At 39.0% G+C, this 22,345-nt stretch overlaps 2 protein-coding genes and 1 long non-coding RNA gene across 12 annotated transcripts in view; 2 read left to right on the forward strand and 1 right to left on the reverse strand.

Moving 5' to 3' along the window:
* Positions 1-5,229, forward strand: part of TENT4B (terminal nucleotidyltransferase 4B) — a 45,405-nt gene extending 40,176 nt beyond the window's left edge. The window contains exons 10-12 of the mRNA XM_068956040.1: positions 183-370; positions 915-1,079; positions 2,367-5,229. Coding sequence (XP_068812141.1) covers positions 183-370; positions 915-1,079; positions 2,367-2,546 — 533 coding nt within the window. The 3' untranslated portion in view covers positions 2,547-5,229. The remainder of the gene's footprint in view (positions 1-182; positions 371-914; positions 1,080-2,366) is intronic.
* Positions 2,577-20,331, reverse strand: LOC138068471 (uncharacterized). Of its 3 annotated transcripts, XR_011143292.1 has the most exons (6): positions 17,708-20,331; positions 16,621-16,748; positions 13,947-14,065; positions 7,615-7,890; positions 5,263-5,456; positions 2,577-2,713 (listed from the first exon to the last, which is right to left on the reverse strand). It is a non-coding gene; the product is annotated as an uncharacterized lncRNA (long non-coding RNA). The 3 variants fall into 3 exon arrangements; XR_011143291.1 differs by having other exon boundaries at positions 13,947-16,748; XR_011143293.1 differs by lacking the exon at positions 17,708-20,331 and adding an exon at positions 16,831-16,886 and having other exon boundaries at positions 13,947-16,748.
* The window catches only part of ADCY7 (adenylate cyclase 7), a 70,931-nt gene continuing 65,773 nt past the window's right edge, over positions 17,188-22,345 (forward strand). For 5 of the 8 annotated variants that reach the window (XM_068956030.1, XM_068956036.1, XM_068956038.1 and 2 more), the window contains exons 1-2: positions 17,188-17,325; positions 20,679-20,828. The gene's annotated coding sequence lies outside the window, so the exon portion shown is untranslated. The remainder of the gene's footprint in view (positions 17,326-20,678; positions 20,829-22,345) is intronic. The other 3 variants (XM_068956031.1, XM_068956037.1, XM_068956034.1) reach the window with 2 other exon arrangements.

A 22,345-nucleotide genomic window follows, 5' to 3' on the forward strand; every position in this document is an offset into this window, starting at 1 on the left:
ACTGGCTGCAGGCGATACAAACACATGCACTTGCGTGTGTTCATGTATTAAAAAGTATATATGTGCACAGATGCCTGTACATGTGATGCTGGGTGTAACAGATGTATAATATCTGACTGTATATATAAGTATGCAACATTTTGGCAGTCCACGTGGTGATGCTTCTGTTTTGGTTTTGATAGGTAATGGAGTAACCTTGATAGTAGATACTCAGCAGCTAGACAAATGCAACAATAATCTCTCTGAAGAGAATGAAGCACTGGGAAAACCTAGAAATAAAACTTCTGAAACACTTAGTAAACATTCTTCAAATTCTTCATCAGGTCCCTTATCATCATCATCTTCTACATTGTCCAGCTCTAGCGATGTAGTAAGTATTGGACTCTTTTGTTGTTCTGTTTTTTTCTTACATGTATTGGCATGGATCACATTTGGAAAGCTCAGAATTCTAGTGTGGTTTTTGTTTTGTTTTTTTATCCAGAGTCCAAACTTGCATAAGATGTTACCTCTTATGCAATTTTCTATGTAAACTGCAATGTGGTTTTTGACGCAAAACACATGTAGAAAGTGAGTACAGTAGATACAAACTTGCTTAGCCCTCTCTCCTCTGGGAAAACTGTATTTCAAAAGACTGGTAGCCCTAAGCCATATACATTAAAAAAAAAAAAAAAGTCTAAACATTTGTTAGAATGGAAATTCTATTTCAAAATGAACAAATAAAGGACAAATCTCAAAACTGGAACATGCATCAATACTTTTTTTTATTTGGAAAGAATTCTAGATTAAAACAGCTTTAATATCTAATAAAATAAACACATTTTACATTTTTTCTATTGCTGGGTCTCTTTTTAAGTAAAGTTCACTTATTCTTAAGAGGGAAAAATAAATCACTAATACTTTAAATTTTCCTGAAGGATTCTGATGGAACACCTTGCAAAACCTCTAAACAATTGAGTTGTCGTCAGTCTACCACAAACAGAGTGGGGTCACAAGAAGTATCACTGGAATCCTCCCAGTCAAGTGGGAAAACGCAAAATAGCCAAACAGCCAATACATCCAGCAACACGAACAAATCTCAGGTTTGTGAACTGTTTAAAAAAAAAAAAAAAAGTGTAGATTTTTTTTTTTTGAATATTGTAAATGCCCTCCATGGAAGGAAGGGTAGCTTGTTCTAGGAGGAAAACACTATTTTTCTCCTCCCCTTTACTCCATCAGAACACTTTGAGCGTTGACTATATCTAAAATCATCTGGTTCTCTGTTTGGCTTACAGGGAAGTTTGTAACAGTTTGGTTTTCACAGCCTTTGGAACAAATAAAATTGGATTGACTTTTACTTGATATTTTGGGAAATCTAGGTTTGCCAGCAGCATACAGATGTGTTGTATAAATTTCCTTTATGCAAAAACCATGTCAGTCTGGTCTTTACTGAAAAATATACCAGAGCTAGTGAGGCTTACATACAGTTAGTGAAAAACGTTTAGCAAAAGTGTATAATAAAACTAGACTGGCTGCTATGTTAACTGTTGATCCTTGTTGAAATGCATTTTATTAAGGGAGATGGAGATGCATAAAATGCCCTCTCATTTTACCCCAACACAAATACCAGTGATGAGAACTACCAAACCGTATGCATTTAAGGGATTTCTCATGTTGAAGAATACTGCTATGACAACTCAGTAATCTGAAGAACTGTTATTTCAAAGCACCTTCAGATATATGCAGTTTAAATTTATACTTTTTCAGACTTTAGGACAGCTTTAATATATGAAAGATAGTCTGGAATCTTCTGGAGTATTATCCCTGCAAAATAGTTTCTGGAAAACTTGCTGCCTCCTACTTACGGACGATCTCTAGCTGGTATCGAGACAGTTTGCAAACCAGGCCTTACATATACCATTAATCTGTGTTTGTGTGCATTAAGCAGAGGTAGTTCTGTGCTAGAAGAGGTGCTGGAATGTGAATATGCACATTTGGAGATACTCTGCATCTTTAAAAAGATGTGGTGTAAAATTAGTCCTGGTCTTAGAGGAATGTTGACTAAATCTTGCACAGATGTGATTTGGGCAGCCTTAAACATCACCCCTCTTGGATTATGGGCTTCTGTTTCTGTGAAGCATTGTACATTTGTCACACTTTTTTGAAGCTTGCATTGTGGGTGATCTATCTTTTCCAAAATTCGAAGTGCTGTAGTTCTCTGTCACTTGACCTGCATGGTTTAGGAGCTAGAGGGAGCAGCCACAGAAGTGAAAGACTGCTGGTACTATGCTGCAGTCTAAGCAATGGCCTAGCTTCAAGCGTACCCCCTTCAGGAGTTAGCATCCTGCTTCTCGGCAGCACTGACTTACCATGTTCTCTTCCTTTTACAGCATGGATCAGCACGGTTATTTCGCTCTTCTAACAAAGGCTTTCAAGGTCCAACAAACTCAAGCCATGGTACCTCAGTCACAAACAAACAACATCAAGGCAGTAAATCACACCACCAGTACTTCCATGGCAAAAAGAGGAAACACAAGAGGGATGCGGCCCTTTCAGACCTTTGTAGATAGTTGCCTATTTTATGACTGTTCTTCTGTGTGCAATGATCTCATGCTACAGGATAGTTTGATAGTGACTCCTTGGATCTCTTCCGGAGCTTCAGACTGTTCAGACATTGATTAGCAACTGCATTTTTTTTTTCCCAGCTCGCCACGGAACGGATCATGAAGATTGATCACTGCAAAAAAAAAAAAAAAAAAAAAAAGGAAAAAAAGAAAAAAAAAGAAAAAAGAAAAAAAAGAGGAAAAAGGCTGCTCATTTGATAAGTCATATGCTACAACAGGGTCATTTAGGATATAAAAGCTTGAATGTAAAATAAATGTATCTCCCATCAGCTCATGCTGACCTGTAGGGGTAGTACTCAGTGTGTCTAGGGGGTGGTAACAAACAAATAAAAAAAATAGGAAAAAAAAGCAAAAAATTGTATTTTGAGGGAAACCCAGCCTTTAAAGGTGAAAGTAATTTGTGCATGATTTTTTTTATTATTTTTTGCATATACTTACCATTTTATTGTGTATATATAGATGACCATATAGGAAAACTGACATTTGTAATAGTGGATTTGTTAATACTTTTTACATAACATTACTGTTTAAATTGTAAACATAAATTTTTCTCAGGATTAGTTTGGAAAATAATCTGAATTGTCATCTTAACATCCATATAAAGAGACATTACTAGTTATATTGCTCAGAATTTCTTTTCTTGGCATTTAAAAGATTTAATAGAACATTGATCTGCAAAAGTCGTTCCTCTGAAGAAAAGGTTTATGGTGGCAAATGAAGCTTTTCATTTGTATAAAGTGTACATGTACTTTGTGTCGACACTGAGCTTGTCATCTCTGAGAAGCAACCTTCACCTTGTTTTCTAGAGTGCCATCATTTCAGATAATGGGGTTTTATAGTTGCACCCCTCTCTTCTTCCTCTTAATGGTGTCCTCCCCCCCTTTTTTTAATATAAGCCACTTGGGGGTTTTTTGTTTGGGTGGTGGTGATTTTTGTTTTGTTTTTTGTTTTGTTTTGTTTTTTTCAGTTGAGAACAAACAGACAGAAGGACTCAGTTTGTTAAAAATGTTTGCATTCCTGGGCTGCTTTAATCCCATGCCTCTTTGTTTGTGCCTTCCCTCCCCCTTCCAGGTCTGGGTTTTTTTGTCTTTTATATTTTTGCTAACTCCTGTAGGAGATGATAACTGTTGAAGCTTTAAGTAAATTTTACTATTAAAGTATTTTTTCTCACTCCCCTCTTAGGCATTTTTATATTTACACTTAATTATTAAAAAACCTTCAAATAATGAAATATATTTTGTATTGCCTTAAAGACCCAAACCTTTCATATCTCATAGTATTTTGTCATTGAACTAGTTATCATTAATTTAAACTCGGCATTTGTCTGGTTCAGTCACATGATAAGTCTAGGCCGCAGTAAATTTGATGCCATGAATGCAAATTAAACATGTAATTACACTCACAGGTATAGTTCGGAAAACGAGTTGGGACACTTCAGTGGTAGAATGTTAAGTGGCATTTACTTTCACACGTTTCTTTAAAGAGGAAAGAGTCTGTATTCAGCATACGGGGCTGTATTTAATGCAGCTGTTCTGGAGATGATGCTTTTATAAAAAGTACTGTTAGCTTTTAGAAACTTTTTTTATATACATTTACAGAATACTACAGACCAACCTGACCTTTAATGGGCACTAACGAGTGCAATGATTTTTAAAGTTAAATAATGCTAAAATAAGACCAGAACTGATGTCATCACTTAAATTAATAAACATTCTCAATGTGTTAAAGTGTTTTACTTCAAAAAGGAAAATACATATATTCAAAAAATATGGCAAGTCGTAACATTTACTCAAACACTAAGCGTAAGTGATGTTAATTTGACAATGTTTTTTTAAAAAAATTTTTAGATTCATGTTTTAATTTGATCAGATAATTTTATCAACCAGATGTTGAGCTTTTGTTCATAGAAATTAGTAAAAGTTGTACCACATTATGCATAATCACAGTATTTATTTTGTTTTAGATTATTGTGAATGTGTAGACTTATGTTCACCGCTTAGGGAACAATTATTTATAAATTATATTAATCCAGTATTGTTAGCTGCTATTAGCAAAACTGTTCCAAAACTTAATACTTGCAAAGATCTGTATCGCATTTACCACACTGAAGTGTTTTTAAAAGAATCACCCTCATCGTTGAAAGCAAATGTACTCTTAGGGTGCAGATATTAGTGTTCCAATAAGCATGTGATAATTTTAAGGTGGTGGTAGCGGGAAGATAATCTTGATTCCATTGGGAATCTTAGGTTTGCCTCAATTTATGGTTTTCATAAATTTAATGGAAAATAGCTTTTCCTGGACTGCTCAAGTTTCTTTTTGGTAAACAGTATCTTTCTAAAAGAAAAAAAAAAAAAAAGCATGAAGGAAAAATTGAGGTATTTTACGTTGCCTCAAATGACCAGCATTGTATTCATAAAATACTGTATATCTTGCAAATCTTTATTTAAACAGAACAGTTGAACTGTTCGTTTTTCAATCTGAAGTAAAATACTTTCAAGACCTTTTAGTTTGCCTGCTCATTTGTCTTGTACATTTCATCTCTGTATTTGACTCAAGTCTAATTCCTTTTTGAGTTTCAATACTTTTGTGAAGATTTTGTGAATATATGAAAAATAAATGTTTAATCTAACTCCTGCAGTTTATCAGCATTCTTGACACTTACCCTGTTTTTCTCTTCACAGTGGAAAGAACAGAATATTCAAACTGCTTTGTAACATTCTTCTTGTATCGCGATGCTTTTCTAGCTGATTGCCAGGCCCATCTACGTATGATTTTGAAGCTTATTTTGTTCAAGTAGGCCTGGTTTGGTGTGTGGTATTTTTCCTTCCTCTAAAGCAGACAGCAGAATCTGTATTTCTAGGAGTAAGTGGAAGAAATATACAGGTGTGAAGGTTTATAATGTATTATTTTTCTTTAACTTTCCTATACACGCAAAACTTTTGCAAGAACTTGCTAATTCTGTTCTCTGTTCCAAACTTCCATTTTGCTTAGTATTTCAGTTACAGTACAGCTATTGTTTGAAATTGGGGCTCTGAGGAGGACATTGTAGAAATATGCACTAAAAGAGTCTCTTCTGCAAAAGTTAATTTTAGCTGTCTTTAGCTGGATTCTTTGTTTACCATAGTTCATGAAGCATGGTTCATTTTACTAAAGTATATCCTTAACTTTGTTTATCTTCCTTCCCTACATAAATCGGTAGGGAGATGCATACATACTGAAAATTCCTACAGTCTTTCTCATGGTAGATTATCAGAATGATTTAAATAAACTGAAATTTTATAAATCTCCCTGTTGGACATTAGATTATGATTCATTGTTTTGCCTTTTTTACAGACAGTGAACAGATGATTCTGCTTACCCACCTCCATGTTCTATGCAGCTGCCTCAGAATTTACAACTCTAGTTTTTAAATTTTTATAATAAATCTGTTTTCCTAGAACATAATCTTTTAAAAAGAATTAGTATTCTAATAGCTGGGGGCAGCTTTTTTTTTGTATACTTTCAAAATGACCTTTTCCATGTGTACCAAATACAATGCATGATCAGGTGATTAGAAACCAGTCTAATCTCGAAAATTTATTGTAAATAAAAGCAGCCAGCTATTTGACATCTTGATGGATGTTAAAAAACCATGATAGATGTTAAAACTCAATGTGTGACTTCAACTTTTATTTCCTGAAGAGAAAAAGCTATGGGAAATTGCAAAGTGTGCAATCATTCAGGAAGAGTGGATGTTTATCCATTTAGAGGCTGTAATAACAACAACAACAACATAAAAATGCATTTGACTATTCCAATGACCGTTAAACTGCAAAAAAACTGATTATTTATTCTGCTGATTCCTATAGCTTGATTTCCTTTGCTTAACAATGCAAAATAAGTTTTAAAAAATGAAGTTTCATCATGTCTTGAAAGTGCTTCTGGGTTGTAGAAGTGCAGAAATTGATAGTTTTATTTTCTAGTTAATTCATAGTGTTTCCACAAGATTGCAAATAGTTTCTCAAAAACATTTTCCAGTTGCAGTGACCTAAATGTTAGTGTCTGGACTATATTCCCATGAGTCACTTACCCGCAGTTCTGACAGATGCATACGGTTTCATCTGTAAGTTGAAACCAGCTTTGCCGTTCTAATGGCGCTTAAATATGTCACAACTGTAGATTTTTCTGTGGTTTCTCCATGTTCTAATTTGCTTTGAGCCTAATTAACTAATTTTCAGGGGCTTGTTGTAAGAATGTTGGATAGTTTCTCTGGGATTATCTCATACATTGAGAATCCTCTGCAAGTTGCTTAATGAACAATGTTCTGAGTTATAAAGGAATTAATATTCAAATGGCCTTATTGGGTCTTTCAGAGCTCAAAAGTGTGTGTCAAGCACATGAGAAAAGGACCAAAAGAGCCAGGAAGTGGCTTTTACCTATATGCTTTAGCATTGTAATTTTAGACTACTCTTTAGGTCACTTAATTTTGAACAGCTTTGATTTTAAGTCTGTTTTGTAGCGGTTTCGCACCACCACCGTTTTGTTGATTTTGCAGGCCCCACAAAAACTTCTAACTGAAGTGTAGTGCCTTTGTTAGACCTCTTGACCTCAGACTTGCTTAGAGTGCAGTTCCTTTCCCTTGGCAGTAGGTGGCCTGAAAAATTTCCTGTTCCCACTTCCTCATCCCTGTCCAAGTTCACCATTGGTTGTGCTGGTATAATTACGAACCTTGGAGGAAAAAAATGGAACTTGACTCTTTAGTTTGCTGTAAATGAGTCAAGAGAAGTTCATGGGATCCTGACCACTAAGTACACAAATAAGACAAACGGAAGAAATCTTGGAGATCCTCGGTATAAAAGCCATTTGGAGGAATGACATCTTTTTGTCTTCCAAGATATACGAACAATGAGATGCAGCAAGTCTTCTGGCAAGTCATTTTGTTTGGACTTTATTTCATTATCAGGTACTGAACGACTTGAGCCCTGACTCTGCTCATTGTCTCAGCTGAAGGTTCTACGTTCTGCAGCAGACTTACCTGTGAGGGTGTTTATCAACAACGAGCCTGAAATTGGTATGTCTTGGTTGTGCTGTCTGCTGCTAGGAGTCCTTCAGAAGATGCCTTCTTAACCTTCTACTGAGTTGAGTCTCGTAATCCTTTTTCTAACTCAGAGATCAACCTTCATTTTTGCAGCCCGCAGATTTAGTAGTCGATGTGGCATTTATCAAATCTTGTCCAAGAGGCTAAAGTGAAGCAGGAAGGGGGTGGAGTTTGATGGTGCTTTAAAGATAAATTTTCCTGCTGCTGTAATTCCTTTAAAAGCAACAAAACAAACAAACAAACAAATTAAATGCACAGCATGAAGTATGAATGCGTCTCCCTAGCACCTATACATCCATCTGCAAAGCTAGTTTCTGCATGAATCATTCGGCAATCTCTAATCCTCAGATGCTAGGCTGATTTTAATGTTCATTCTGTATAATGAAGTCTTAATTTCATGTAAGACAGAACAGCTGAGGAAGAAACAGCTTGGCTATATGCAAGAGCCAGCTTGTAAAGAACGTGGCAGTGGAGGAAGTCTTGGTGCAGATTTGGGGAATGTTTGTCTCTGTAAAACAAACTCACGTATAGCTATATAAAACTTCTTTTGCTTATATATGAAACAGCGTTTGATTCTTGAGCTGAGAGATCTTTAAGCAATCAAATGCTTCTGATTTGCTGTATGTGAAAAGTAATCAGTGCTCAGTTGCATTTTTCCAGGTCTAAATTTGTTTTACTGTAACAGATTTGGTGATAGTGAACATTCCGGTTAAACTGTTTATGCTGCTAGCAATTTAGCACCAGAAGGTCTTCTCTGAACTTAAAGCTCCCATCTTAGAAAACAAAATAAGTCCACATTGCTGGTCTGTATACAACAGATTGTTGCATCAAAATTAAAAAGAAATACTTTTCTTACAAGAAAAAACATGAGGTAATTTAGGTGCATTGTGAGGTAATCGTTGCTGTTTGCATTTCTCTCCTACGTATAATGTAAGTCTTCACGTTCTCCCTCAGTTGCCTATTTCCAAACAAGACTGTTGTTCGTTCTTAGTTTATTAGGGTTTGGGCTTTTTTCCCCCCCTGCTCATGACAGTGGATCTTGATTCACGCTCATTTGTGATTGCCTGGTAATCAGTAGCTATGAAAAGACCATTCTCAGTCAGAAAAATCAATGGCTAATCCAATGGCAATTCGTATGTTCTTCCTTCAAGGCTAGCTTGTTTGTTTTTTCTTTTCAAAATCTTTAACAGTGCATGAGAAAAAGCTTATAAATTTTGTTATAAAGCAAAGAAATATTTTCTATGAGATTTTTATTTATCCAAAACTGCATCTTATTAAACCTATGCCACGGTATCAACTTCTATCTATCAAGGTAACACAATCTCAAGTATGCTGGGGGCGGGGAGGGTGCGCACCACACAGTGAAGTACTTTGGTGCAGTGTCTAAACACTCCCCAAATACGAAAGGATGTTTGAAGGCTTTTGTTTTATAAGGTTGTTTGTACAGAGATCACAACTAGCATCTTAAGGTAGTAGTAGCTTATCTGGTACTGCTGAGCTGCGCTCCTTACACATCTAAAATCCTGCAGAATCCCACTACTATAGTAGAGTACAAGTAGAGTATCATATAGTAGAAAATTTTGAATTTTGGTACTTTACAAAATGAAGTTAAAACAAAATTAGTTAAAACAAAAACAAGCTGGGGCGGGGGGGGTAAGAGCAGCACCTGCTCCTAGAAGGAGGGGCAGTTGTGGGGTTCTGGTAACTGGCTGTCCCAGCATCTCCTCCATGACGATCTACTGAAAACAGAACAAACATCTTGGGCAAATAAAGATGCTGGGAACCTGAAAGCTGAAGCACTAACAGAAAAGGGAAGGGACACAGTCTTTGCAGTTACAGAAAGCGTTAGTCTGGTAACTTTACGCATGGATAGTCTGATTTAAAAATAACTAACTCTTCCAAAAGAGGGGCATTTTTGAAGTACAAAACAATAGAAAATTTTTGAAATAATGCTAGTTCTATAGTTTCTCTATGTACTTTTTTCCTAGTTATCAACACTTCGGCCTAAAAAACCGTCCATGAAAAGTATTATATTTGGGTTGTACATACTAATTATTATATTTGTATCTTTGGGAGAGTCTGTGTGTTCCAGTGCTGCCTATAAAAGAAAAACTACAACTATCAGTCTTGATGAGCTGGTACAATACTAAAAGGGCATAAATTAGAATTTGCTTATTTTTCTGACCTCATTATTAGGAAGTTAGCTTTAATTTCTTGTTTCATGTCCTCATATCTCTATTTTATCTGCTTTATTTACATCTGGTCTTTATAGGAAATCACAACTGTCCTATACCCTAGCCAACTTAATTTTATGAAATGGGTCACTGTTGAAGAACAGCAAGTATCTCATCTTTGATACTATCTTGTTGCAGGTTTGCTAAGGTTCTCTCCTGTTTGGTAGTCTATCCACATGAACAGTTTCATCGTACCACTACCAGCACAACCATCCTGTGGACGTGTTAAAGCGCTAAAGACAATCCTTATCCTGAAATTAATCACTTTCCAGCTGATTTCAGTTTATAATGCATTGTATGGGAATAGTGAAGATGTAGTATTAACACAATTCTAACATTATTTCAATACAAATTAAATCCTTAGATTTTTATTGCAAAGGAGGGAAACCATTCCTGTTTGTAAATTAATCTTCTCCAAGACTGTTTTGGAGCAAGGACATGGTATAGAGTGTTCTCTGGTTCTGAGCTCAGTGCTCACCACTGTAATTTGAGATAAGTCTTTTTCCTTCCCCGAAATTACCACTGAAAGCCCAGTTCTGTTGAAGTTAAGGGGAATTTTCCGACTGATTTCAGAGTCCAATTTCATTCTGTTTTTCACTCTCTTGATTTCAGAGCTTCAAATACCTGTAACAAATTTTTTGGGGCAAAAGCAAGTGCATATACATTGGTAGAGAGATTAGAACTATGCAGACATCTTGATTAAGTTCTAAATCACCCATTAACGCTATGTCTTCAATCAAAATTTGTTTAGAAAACAACAATCAAATATGCACCCAAAGTGTCCGTAACCATGCCAATCAATGAAATAAACCATGCATAGCAAGATTTTGTTTGAAATTGCAATGAATGTATCATGCTAGAACTAGTGATACCTAGTAACAAATTTGTACAAGGTAATTCTATGTTTTGTGAGCTTTTTTTGGTGTGTGTTGATACTCCAGCTATATTTTGTGATAGGGCTGAATCTCTTTCATCACTTTGAAATTCAGACTTATTTGGTCCTCCAGCATCTTCTAAAAGCAGGACTTCATAGCCTGCTCTCCAAAAGCTTCTCAGTTAACCCCTGCTGATCTGTATCTGCAAGGCATACTGCAACACAGCTATGGGTGATAAACCAATAGCACAGTGGCAGGACTTCATTCTAAATGTGCAGTACAAGATAATATCAAAGTTTTAGTGCTTACAAGTACCATTCTCTGCCAACACTAGTCTTGTGCTCTACTCTGTAATGTCCAGTCCTGTGGTCCCTCTGCCCCTCCAGCCCTCCTCCCCAGACAAGGTACCCTGCATTGCCTTCCCCTGTCAATAACAAGGGATGCAAGGTGGTCCCTCCCCTCCCATGCAAGCAGCACTACTGTGGCTTTCCGGATGAAGGGCAGGAGGTGCCGGAGGCTCTTGTTCCAGCTCCTCATGAACAAGGAAGGAGTTTTAGTGCCGCAGACTCTACTAAAGAGCAGGGCCCAGAGAAGGTTTGCCTTCACAAGCTAGACTAGATCAAACGGCAAGTGGAAAGTTACTGAGGAAGACGGCCTCTTAAAACCTCCTTGCTCTCAAATTTAATAGCATCGTGGTATCTGGTGACAGCATAACGCTTTTCAATATTGGACTGTGAACAATCAAATGATACCATCCGTCACTGCTGCAGCGTAACTGAGACTCCAGTGTAGATGTACCTAAATGGGTAAGAAAACTAAAGAATTTTTCATCTTAGTCCCTCTCGGTTTTGGGATAATTATTAATAGTATGTCTGGAAATGCCTGTTACTTAGAGGAAAACATAGTCCGTTTCTCAGTCCTCCTTTATTTTCCTTCATGCTATGTTCTGGCCCTATGTATTTTTTTTAATCACCATTATCATCTAAATAATCTAATATTCAAGAAGCCAGCAGCTTCCTTAAGCATAACACATTAATATAAAAGGCCACACCATCAGGTAAGACAAATTATTTTTGCTCCTTTGGCTTGAAGATAATGGGCCTATGTTGACTTAATCAGGTGTGGTCTGGTCACAGTTTTTTAAAAATTATGATTTATAACAGAAGGAAAAAAAATTAAATCCATGTTTCCTAGTGGATTCTCTAGAAATTTTCTGTCTTAATATAGCATTCTGATTTATTTAAAGGCATTTTTCCCTATAATATACATGGTCCATTCAGTTCTTACTGATTCTTCTAAAGTATTCTGTTTGGTTTCCAACATGTCCTTCTGACTACTCAATGCAAAGATACTGGAAGTGCAAATTGAGCATAGTTAGCTAAACAGTTTAATTATTCACTGTGAAATAAAACAATCTGTTCTTTTCTGTGTTCCTTAAATCAATAATACATTCCATTTTATTACAAACTCCACCTGCAGAGTTATAGTATCTTACAGAGAATTTTCCCTCTTTTAATTTTTTTTTGTTACTTATCAATTAGCTAAAAGAAAGGGTAACCCCTCAGTAGGATCATCAAAATACTTCTTTAAGAAGCGACAGACCAAATTTTCTCTCTCACTTAACACTGTTGAGAATGATTTGATTTCTAGAAGAAAATGTTTTGATACAAGCAAGTCAACTTTAGCATACGGTAATATTCTGAAACAGGTTTGATCTAGCAACTCCATAAAGAACATAATGAACAGTAGCGACCTTTGCATCAAACTTGTAGCCCTTAGTGCTGTCCACATCAAATGCGTAAGTACATGCAAAAGGCACTATTAGCCAGGCACTGGTTTTTAAGGCACAGTGCATGTTCTTGCTCTGCCTTTGAGTCTCCCCAAGAAAGAACATTAAGCACAAATAGGAGAGAAGATGGAGAGATTTTCTGGTTCTTCATTTAAGAAGTCAAGCCAACGTTCAAACCAAAGCTCCAGAGCTGAAGAGCATCAGTCAGTGGAACTTCAATTATTAAGTGCTTCCTTTACTTTGGAAAATGGCATATTAGCTCCTCACTCACATAAGTATTTTTTTGGAATGTTAGTACTTCTGTTTTTTTTTTTCCTATTGTCTCAGTGCTAGGAGTTTGGGGTTTAAAGTTTTCTTTGTAGAAATAACTCTTTGTAGAAATAACTCTTGTAGAAATTATAATTATAGGAAGTCCCACTGACTTTCATGATATCTGCGTTCCTAGAAAATACGATATTGATTCCAAGTCAGTCAGACACTTAGAGAACTATAAAACAAATAACAATTATGGCAAGAGACCTGAATAAGTTTTCATCTCCCTAAGAAAGCATAAATTCATATGGCATTTATTGGTTTATTTAGAGGAAAGCAGCAAATTATTCCCAAAAGTTCCTTCAATTGATCCAAAAGCCCAGAAATGCGGACTACGTAATGGCAGTGAAACCCTTCCCTCCTTTTATCCTGGCTGATACAATAAGATCTCTGCACTTAATAACACACGTAATGGTCTTCAGCAATTCATTCTAATACAGTCCTGTAAGAAATTACGATATCAATGTAACAGCTTAAAATGGTTTCTCATTACTTCCTTCCTAAGCACATAGTGTCTAGCGCTTAGGGATTATTCTATTATTAGGTATCTTTGAACTCATAAATTTACAGGAAATAGCAAATAATATACTCAAGATATTTATTTGTCTTGTTTTCTAAATTGATCAGAGGGCAGAGAGCGCCATGTATGCTCACGCACACTAGTAAATACATATTAAATCTCATTGAAAATAAGAAACTTTGTTATAATAAATACTTGTTACCTCTCACGGCAGCATTCATTAAAGACAACATTTTACTCCCTGCTTTCTGAATCAGAATCACGACACTAATAAAGAAAAGTAGAAGTCACTCATTCTGAATATTTGGTGAACTGCAAACAGGCAGCATCATAAAGCACATTTTCCTAACATGTCCTCCGTTGCGGTATTGCAGGACTTCAAAGGAATATTAAAAAGGAGTGAATTTATTAAAAAGGAGTGAATTCATTAAAAATTCTACCTGCTAGTTTTAAAAGTATATCTTAAGAATACATTGTGCTAAGATTATATTACAACTATTAAGGGTTACACTTTCACAGTATCAAACATATGTGCTTACCACATACATACAGGAAATTTCTATCAGATTGATAGGTGTAAAATGATAAACTACTGGCTAGGTGCTATCACTCCTCTTCATCCAGGACAGAAGTCTACATTTCAGGCAGCCCTGTGGAACTGGACAATCAACAACGTTATAAGAGAGGGTGGCCGCTGCCTTGTAAAAGTCAGCCTTAACTGTACTTTGAATGTATTGCACTCAAGAGAAAAGTTAGCAACAGAAAAAGAAAAGGGGAAGTATATGCAGGGGGATGTAGCATACGCAGGAGCCATTTAACTGCATATTAATTTCTGTACTTCCCATTATCTCCCTTTACATCCATTTTGCTAGAAACGTACAGACTATGCGTTACAGTTACTATAGCACAGAAGCGTACCTACAGCATTTATTTAGAGAGCGTTTTAGAACTAATGATAGACCTGTTGCCATTAAAAAATTACAAATGTCAATTGCATTGAATCGTGGGGAATGTTAGATCTTACTAGCACAAATGTTTGTGGGCATACAGAAACGATGTTAAGCAATCTCTACGTACTCAGAAGGTCCACAAATTTTGCTGAAGTGGTAAATGGAGTCCATCTGTTTTGAAACGAGGCCATTTATGATCTCAGTAGAACAATGTATTTTCCATTTCCTGCATTTTTTTGACTCTTGCTATCTAATCCAAGTTTCAGTGAAGAAAAGGAATTCTTTCTAACAGTCTTCTCACTGTGTGATCTTTCTCCTCTCCCCTAAGAAATGGCCTGAATATACTACGCACTACTTTCATCTGAAGGCTCCAAAAATTTTCCAGTGCTTCTCAAGAGGCGTGATGTCCAAAACGGGAACAGAAAGACCTAGGTAAGATACAGTGACTTGCTCAGGAGCACTCATTAAAATGTTATAGGGCAAGGAACAGAGAGGCAGAGTCCAGCTCACTTGCTGCTCAGTCCTGTACCTTAGATCTATAATCATCTCTTCTCCAGCTGTATATACTTGTCCCAAATTGCTAAAACCAGATTTTAATTCCTTTCAAAGACTGCTAGTCCTAGTAGCCAAAACCATCCTAGTTATTGGGCAGTCTCAGAAAATACAAAATTTCCTATGTGCCCACCAACATTCAACCCACAACCTGGAAGATCAAATGAAGTTGTCATGATTGTGGTATATGTGCTAAACCGATTCTCCCCTTGAGAGGATGAATTCAAGTATGCAATTCCAGCCTATGGCATAGCTAAAATATCGGCTGGCTAGCAGTGTGCTAACAAAAACTGCAGTATGTGGTAAGTCAAATTTTGCAAATTGGACACATAAACAGAAAAGCAACTTTATTATCGGACTAACAGTACAGCCGCGGATCACTAACACATGGTTTTAACACGCTTCACTGTCTCTTGCAATTTCCTTTACTTTCAGGATGGGCAATGCATTCTCTGCAGCTGTAGGCAAACCAGCATATGCCTACCTCCCACAGATTGAGTGCAATCACCTGTGACTAATATGTTTTAAGATAAATTCAGTCCAATAATCCACAGAACTCAAAGTCTTTCTATTGCCTCCAATGAGCTTTGGATTAAATGTACGTGTGGCAGAGCCAGACTTGGTCTGAATTAGCAGCCAGATGTCCAAGGCTTGTTTAATTATGGTTGACACACCAAAGAATCATTGCCTGCCCAGTGAAATTAAGCCTGAAACGTATCGAGAAGACCGTCAAGTGGCAGATAAACCGGAGGACATAGGAAATACTAATTGCCTTTCCTATAAAGTATGTTCATGGTTTGTCAATTTAATTTTCCTTTTTAGGTATCAAAGTTGCCTACAAGCAGCCAGGAGTCTTTTGTGCCAGAGAACTGTTACTTTCTTCATTTAGATACTGCATTGTGAACTGCCTGGGGTAATTCATATTTTGTCAACTCAGGGTGCCACTACTTCAATATGCATATGTAGGGCTATTTCTTAGAGCCACTCAAAGCTAGGAAACAGGTAAAATCTGTCACTAGTAGCACTGATGAAGAATCACAAAGCCCAGGTGGATAAACACTGGTGGTCTGGGGTGGTCCTGGGCTGGCTCAGTAACATCTTGCAAGAGAGGGGTTGTTCTCAACTTTCTGCAGTGCAACATGGCTACCAAAAGTTAGGAATCTTGTCTAAAGCCCTTAATATCTACGCAGAAATCTCTTGCACTGGCTGCCTCCTGTTTTCCAAAAGAAACACTCTGACTTCAAAGTACTTCTGAAAGCCCCTAAAGTACAGATTTATCACTTAACTATTACTAGCAAGGACAGACAGTGTGGTTAATCCTGCGTAAGACACAAACCGAGTCCTTGTAGGCAGATGGATTTAAAAGGAAAAGAAACGCAGAAGACGAGAAGTAACATACCTAACACAAAAGGTCTATTTCTATGTCTAACCTAATACTGAGGAACATGGCACCAAAAAAGTCCTCTAAAGACAGTTATGGCAGTAGTTATTTTGCCACTTTGCCAACATCCTGCTCCAAACAGTTCTGGTCAGGGATAGGTACGTTGTTATAGTTTTAGGTTTGCATGGCATCCAAAACGCCCACGTTTCTACTTTCCATCATGAAACATGCTTCACTTTTTTTCCCCTTCTGCCTGGATTTCTATATGATCCATCCACTGGGGACTGAGGTTAAAGAACCTAAACACCATCAAAAAGCGCATCCTGGCACCTGAAAGCACACTGAACCGGTAAGGCGGCAGACCGGTGACCTGAAAATCCCCTTTGGGGTCATGTTCCCAGCTTGACCACGGACTCGCTATTCTCCACCTTCCACAAACTGCGGGAGTTACATCATCTCTGAAAGAAAAAAAAAAAATAACCACCACAGAGCGGTTTTGTTGGCCTTTCCCCTCCCCCCCCGCCCCGAGAGGACGTGCACCTTGTCACGCCTGGCACCTCCCAGCAGGCGTCACCTGGTGAAATCGGACAACCTGCCGCGGCACCGAGGGCCGATGCGGCGCCGCCGCCACCTCAGGGTTAACGGCCGCTCGCGAGGGCGGGGGGGGCGGTGACCGTTGGCCCCGCGCGCGCGAGGCGGGAGCGGCCGCGCACCTGCCGCCCCCGGCCCGGCCGCTCGCGCCCCCTGGCGGAGGGAGGCGGCGCGCGCCGGCCCGCCCGCGGGCGGCGGCTGTGCGAGGGGCCGGTGCGGGGCGCGGGCGCGGGCGCCGCTAGGGGGCGGGCAGGGCGCGGCGGCGAGGCGAGGCGCGGCGGCGAGGCGCGGGGGCGGCCGGGCGGGGCGGCGTCCCGCCCGCCCGCCTTCCCTCGGCGGCCCCGCACACACCTCGGGCGGCGGGGCAGGAGCAGGAGGGAGGCGGCGGCGGCGGCGCGGCTGAGTCCTGACCCGCTGCCGCCGGCTCCTCTTCCGGCGCCGCAGGTGAGGGCCGGGGCCGGGGCCGGGGCCGGGGCCGGGGGCGCGGGGCCGTTGGCGCTGACGGGCGGGCGGCGCGGCCGGTTCCCGCCGGCCCGTCTGCTCGGGGCGGGGGGGGGGGTGATGGGCTCCGGGGCCCGGTGACTTGCGCCCGTTTCCTGCGCAGCAGGCGAGCGGAGAAAGCGGCTGGATTTGTCTTTTGCAGAGTGATACGGCGTAAAAGCCAAAAGCTGGTTGCCCTGCAGAGGAGGGTTTTGGATCTTTTCTTCTTTTTTTTTTTTTTTCTCCTTGTATTCTTAGATAGCATAGGGGGGTTTTACGTTACTGAAAGAGATATTTAAATATCCAAAGAAGATACGAAATTTGTGAAGAAGCTTAGTTCACTCACCTATTCTGAAGTTTGAGGGCGGGGGAAAAAAAAAAAAAAGTGGACTGAGCTTCTTCACAAATTCAGCCACGGTCGCTCAGTTCTCGTCTGTGCGGGAAGGGCGATGGCATTTCTGCCCCACGCGAGTCCTCCGTGTCCGCGGAGGGCTCACAACGTTGCGCCGCGTGTAACGCGGCGTGGGGCTACGGCGGTTAGGGGCTGAGGTGCGTGGGAGGCCGGTGAAGCGGGGCGGGTGTCCTGCCGGCGTCCCGCCGAGCCAGCGCCCTCCGAAGCCTGTGAGGCTGCAGGCAGACCTCTGCCGGGAGGAAGCGGGCGGCAGAGGTGCTGGAGGCTGGCAAAGGCGCTTGGAAGCGCTTCTGGACGGCCCGAAAGTAAATACGCAGTGTAATGCCTGAGTTTGGTTCAGCAAAACAGTCTGCTTGCTCTGGTCTGATGCGTTATTATTTTATTATTTGTTTTATTTTGGTGTCTAGCGTGCTGTGCAAATATAAGGGCAGGGGGCATGCAAACGCAGTTAAAAACTGTGTTCTCAATTCTGAGAAGGGTGTGATTTATTATAGGAAATAGTGTCCTGTGCTGGACACTGGAATATTAACATCTCTGTAAGATGAGAAACAAGATGTACCTACTACACCTGTGTTAGTGACCTTACAGCTTTGGGCTACGATTTACAATGCTGTAATCTTTAAATAATGGGAATAAGGACTTGGTGACTTGATCTCTGAAGAGAAAAAGCAACAAACAGAAATTCCATAACAATTATATATTTTAAGGAGAAATAAGAGCAGCGTAGTGTTTTTTTTAAAACAAGCTGGATTCCAGGAAGGGAAATTTCTAGGAGGACTGATTATGATTAGGTCAGAAATAAATAGTTTTTTTTCTTCTAAGATATCCCAGTCATTCAAATGTTGAAGTTCTCTTCTGGCAGTTTAAAAGTGATCCTTCCTTTCCCTGTAGGTAGAAGAATAGAATATTGCAGGTCTAAGTTAAGACTCCTGAGAAGGTGTACTTAGGTGTATAGTGAACGACTTTTTCTTTTTGGAAAAAAAAAAAAAAGTATTTGTGTTGCAGTGGTTGACATTAGAACCAGCACTTGCCAAAGTCACCACACAGTGACAGTTTTCCGCTATCCAGGATTTTAGAACGGTAAATGAGAACTATGTGGAATATCACCCTGAAAACAGTAGGCCAATACTGATTTCTAATGGCCGTTATAGCATGTTGTTTATACTTCTAGAAGCCGTTACTAGCAGCAATTAGGATCATTGGGGGTTCCTGTAAAGCAGCCATTAAACTTATTACATTTTTTTCTTAATGAAGCTAATGTCTACACCATTAGGAGTAAACAAGGAAGATGCTTCATTCCCTAATGTATGTGGATATTTATGCTCTTATGGTTTGTGCTAAATGAAAAAGCAGGTGCTGGTTTAGAGCTAATTAGTTTAGGTGTTAGTCTAGAGATGGTTGATCATTGTCTTCTGTTAATGGGGGTGTCTGTGTAATTGCCAGTTGCTCTTAGTTTAAAGAGAAGGAGAAAAAAAATACAATATCCCATGTGGAATTACGAATAAGACCTCTTAATTGATTTATTACAGATTTATTTGGCACATCTCGGGATGTATCTTTGACTTGGGCTCATCACTAGAGAATTTATCAAAATGACTCTTTCTGATGTTAATCTATTATGAACGCTTCAAAACACGGGCTGACATATTTCACTCAGTAGTTCCTCCATGAGCCTCCTGATTTCTGTTTGCGCTACATTTTATCTTGCTTGACAAGCATCAATTTATCTGATGCTTAGGAATGACTTGTTTGTTTGGTGCTTGTGGCTGATAACTTCAGTAGTGAAACTGCACAAAGCATCTGCAGGGCTCTTATATTGAAAGTGTCTTTGGGGACTTCTATATAGAAATATTTTTTGTGTAAATCCAAGATTGTTTTATTGATCACGGGAAAGCAACCCGGAAGCGGAGGTGTGCGTGAACAGTTAATAAGTGGAATATTGTTGTCTGGGTCATGAGGGGTTTGTCTCTGCTTCAGTGCTTGCTTTGCCCTGCCGGGATGCGACCGTGGTGTAATTCTCAGTACATCCTATGCCTCTTCGCTCAGTCGTATTGAGCGAGTGTTGACTATTATCTAGACAGTAATATCTAGAGATTCTCTTATCATTGGTGTAGAACAAGTGCTACCACCTGTGAGTTTTACTCTTCATACTGTGACATGAATCTGAGAAAAAGGATATAAATATAGATGTTGTGTCTGGAAGTTGAAATGTTGATTATCAAGTCAAACTCAGCAAATCCATCTTCTGAGTAGGCTCCTTGCTTGTTTCTGCTGTTACTCTGGGCTAGATTCGGGGCTCTTGTATGAGAAGCATCTCTTGTCGTAAACAGTTCCAATGATTTAGGTGTACTGTTGAAGTGGAGTTACAGCCCTTCTTTAAAAAGAACAGAAGGGTTCTTCAGATGGAAACTGAAGGGTCCTGGCTGACTCAAAAAATCATTCTTTTCTTCTCTAATTGGAGCCCGGTCAGTATTCAAATTCATGAATATAGTCCCTGGAAAGTGCCATTAGAGAGCTAACTAGTTCAAAGATTGCGTGGGGGTGGTAAATACTGCATAAGTAGAGAGAGAATCTATTAAGTTAATATCTGCAAAGTTTCGAGATGATTATTTGCTAAGCTAACAGGATATTACACTGAAACAGTTTGTAACGACTGTAGTTAGATCGTCTTATATTTAAAATAAGGAAGTGCAAGTTCTTCCTTGGATTATTATGGTATACTTAATGAATAGTCTGTCTTATGTTTGCTGAAATACATATTTCATAGTTTACGTTTTGAGAATGGAAAAGACTTAGTGACCTGAGATTTTGTCATACGCGTACTTGAGGACTTTTTTTCACCTGACAAAATGCCAACTCCTTATCAAGTTTGGAGTTTTATAACATATTTTGCGTTTGATCCTAGAGAGACTTGCAGATCACTTCAAGTAAATGTTGCTGTTGCTTGCGTTTCACCTCTGCTGCCATCCTACTTTCCTGAGTCACCTCAAGATGGATCTGTGCTATCTCGTGCTCTGTCTTGCGGCGTGTCAGCCTCTGCTGGAGCGGTTGTGAGGTAGGGAAGCCAGCGAACGCGGGCAGAGGAGCAAGCAATAAATCTGACCTTACGGTTCACATATGTTTTTCTTTGCTTCATAAGCATAACATGCAATAGTGTAAATATTTTATGCAGTATTACTTCCTGTGCATCATGTTTAGGCCACTACTGCAGGTGAGTGTCCTCTCTTCAGCCTTAGTAAAAATTAAGGTGTGAAAGGTGAAATAATTTCCTCTAGGTTTTGCAAAGATAAATGGCAAAACTGATGTAGAACTTGAGACTGCAGGTTCTTTTCTGATCGTGGCTTTACGGTATCTCAGTAGCTTGGAGTTATGGCAGATGAGTTCATGTTAAAAATGTGTTCTTCAAATAGAAACCTTATTTGTTTCATATAGCCTGATTTCAGTAACACTTCTATAAAAATTCAACAGACATTCTCCTTTGCGGCAGTCAGGTTGCCAGCTTGGTGTTTATAGCACAGCCTGTACAGCTCAGCAGCTCTAGGTCTGTCAGTGAGGGTTAAAAGACAAAGCAAAGTCAAAACTGGCTCTAATAGGACCCAGGGTAGCACACACCACTTCTCCTAAGAGCTTCTTTTCTCACTAATGGCTAAAATGCACTTCTCTTTGCTACTGTATATTAACAGCTGTTCTGCAATCCGCATTTCAGTATTAAAAGTAGCGTTTAGTCTTTAATTAGAAGGAAGGAACAAACAGGGTGTGTTTAAATCCTATTTCTTTAAAGCTAATGAATAAACAACATATTTTAAATACAGAAATAATAAAAACTACCAAAGCAGTAATTAATGGTGAAATTACGGTGAAAGTTTAATGGTGAAAATTACTTTCATGGTGAAAGTTTACTACTTTGAATATGGCTGAACGTGTTTCTGGCAATTTATTACCAAAGTGACTGACTGCTTTACGCATGTGTGTGTGCGCTGTACTGCAGGCTCTGCCAGAGGGTTCTGTGACCTGCTTGAGCAAGACTATTGAATCCGAAAATGATCTTACTTTGGTCGTGTATGTCCTGTATTGCAGTGTGCTTAAGAGTAATACAGAGCTTTGTATCATCTTGCTTTACGTGTGATGTATAAGCAAGCGCTGTTTGACGTTTGAGTGGTCATTCAATCCACAATAAAAGGAATGTATCTCTCTGAGCTTCTCAGCGAGTATAGTAATAAATTCCTTTTTAGAACACTGCCTTGTAGATGGCTGGTTATAAAACCAAGAGCCTACTGTAATAGGAGAATCAGTATAAAAAGTGTTTTAAAAGGACTTTGATTAAGTTGTAAGGTCTTAAGAGTGTGTGTTTTATATCGGGGAACGAGTCCATCTCATAGATGTTTTATAAGTAGATAAATGTGGAAGTAGTTTACATGTGACTGCTCTTATAACTTTATACAGAGAAAAGTAACAAATTAAGAACAAAGTTTTGTTATGTCAAATGACAGTATTTCAATGTGTTGAATAGAATGGTTCAGTAAGATGATCTTAATTTGCAATATGAACTAGATGTTGGTCATTACTTAATGT

Source organism: Struthio camelus, chromosome 10, assembly GCF_040807025.1.
Source record: "Struthio camelus isolate bStrCam1 chromosome 10, bStrCam1.hap1, whole genome shotgun sequence".
In the NCBI taxonomy this organism is placed as follows: Eukaryota; Metazoa; Chordata; class Aves; order Struthioniformes; family Struthionidae; genus Struthio; species Struthio camelus.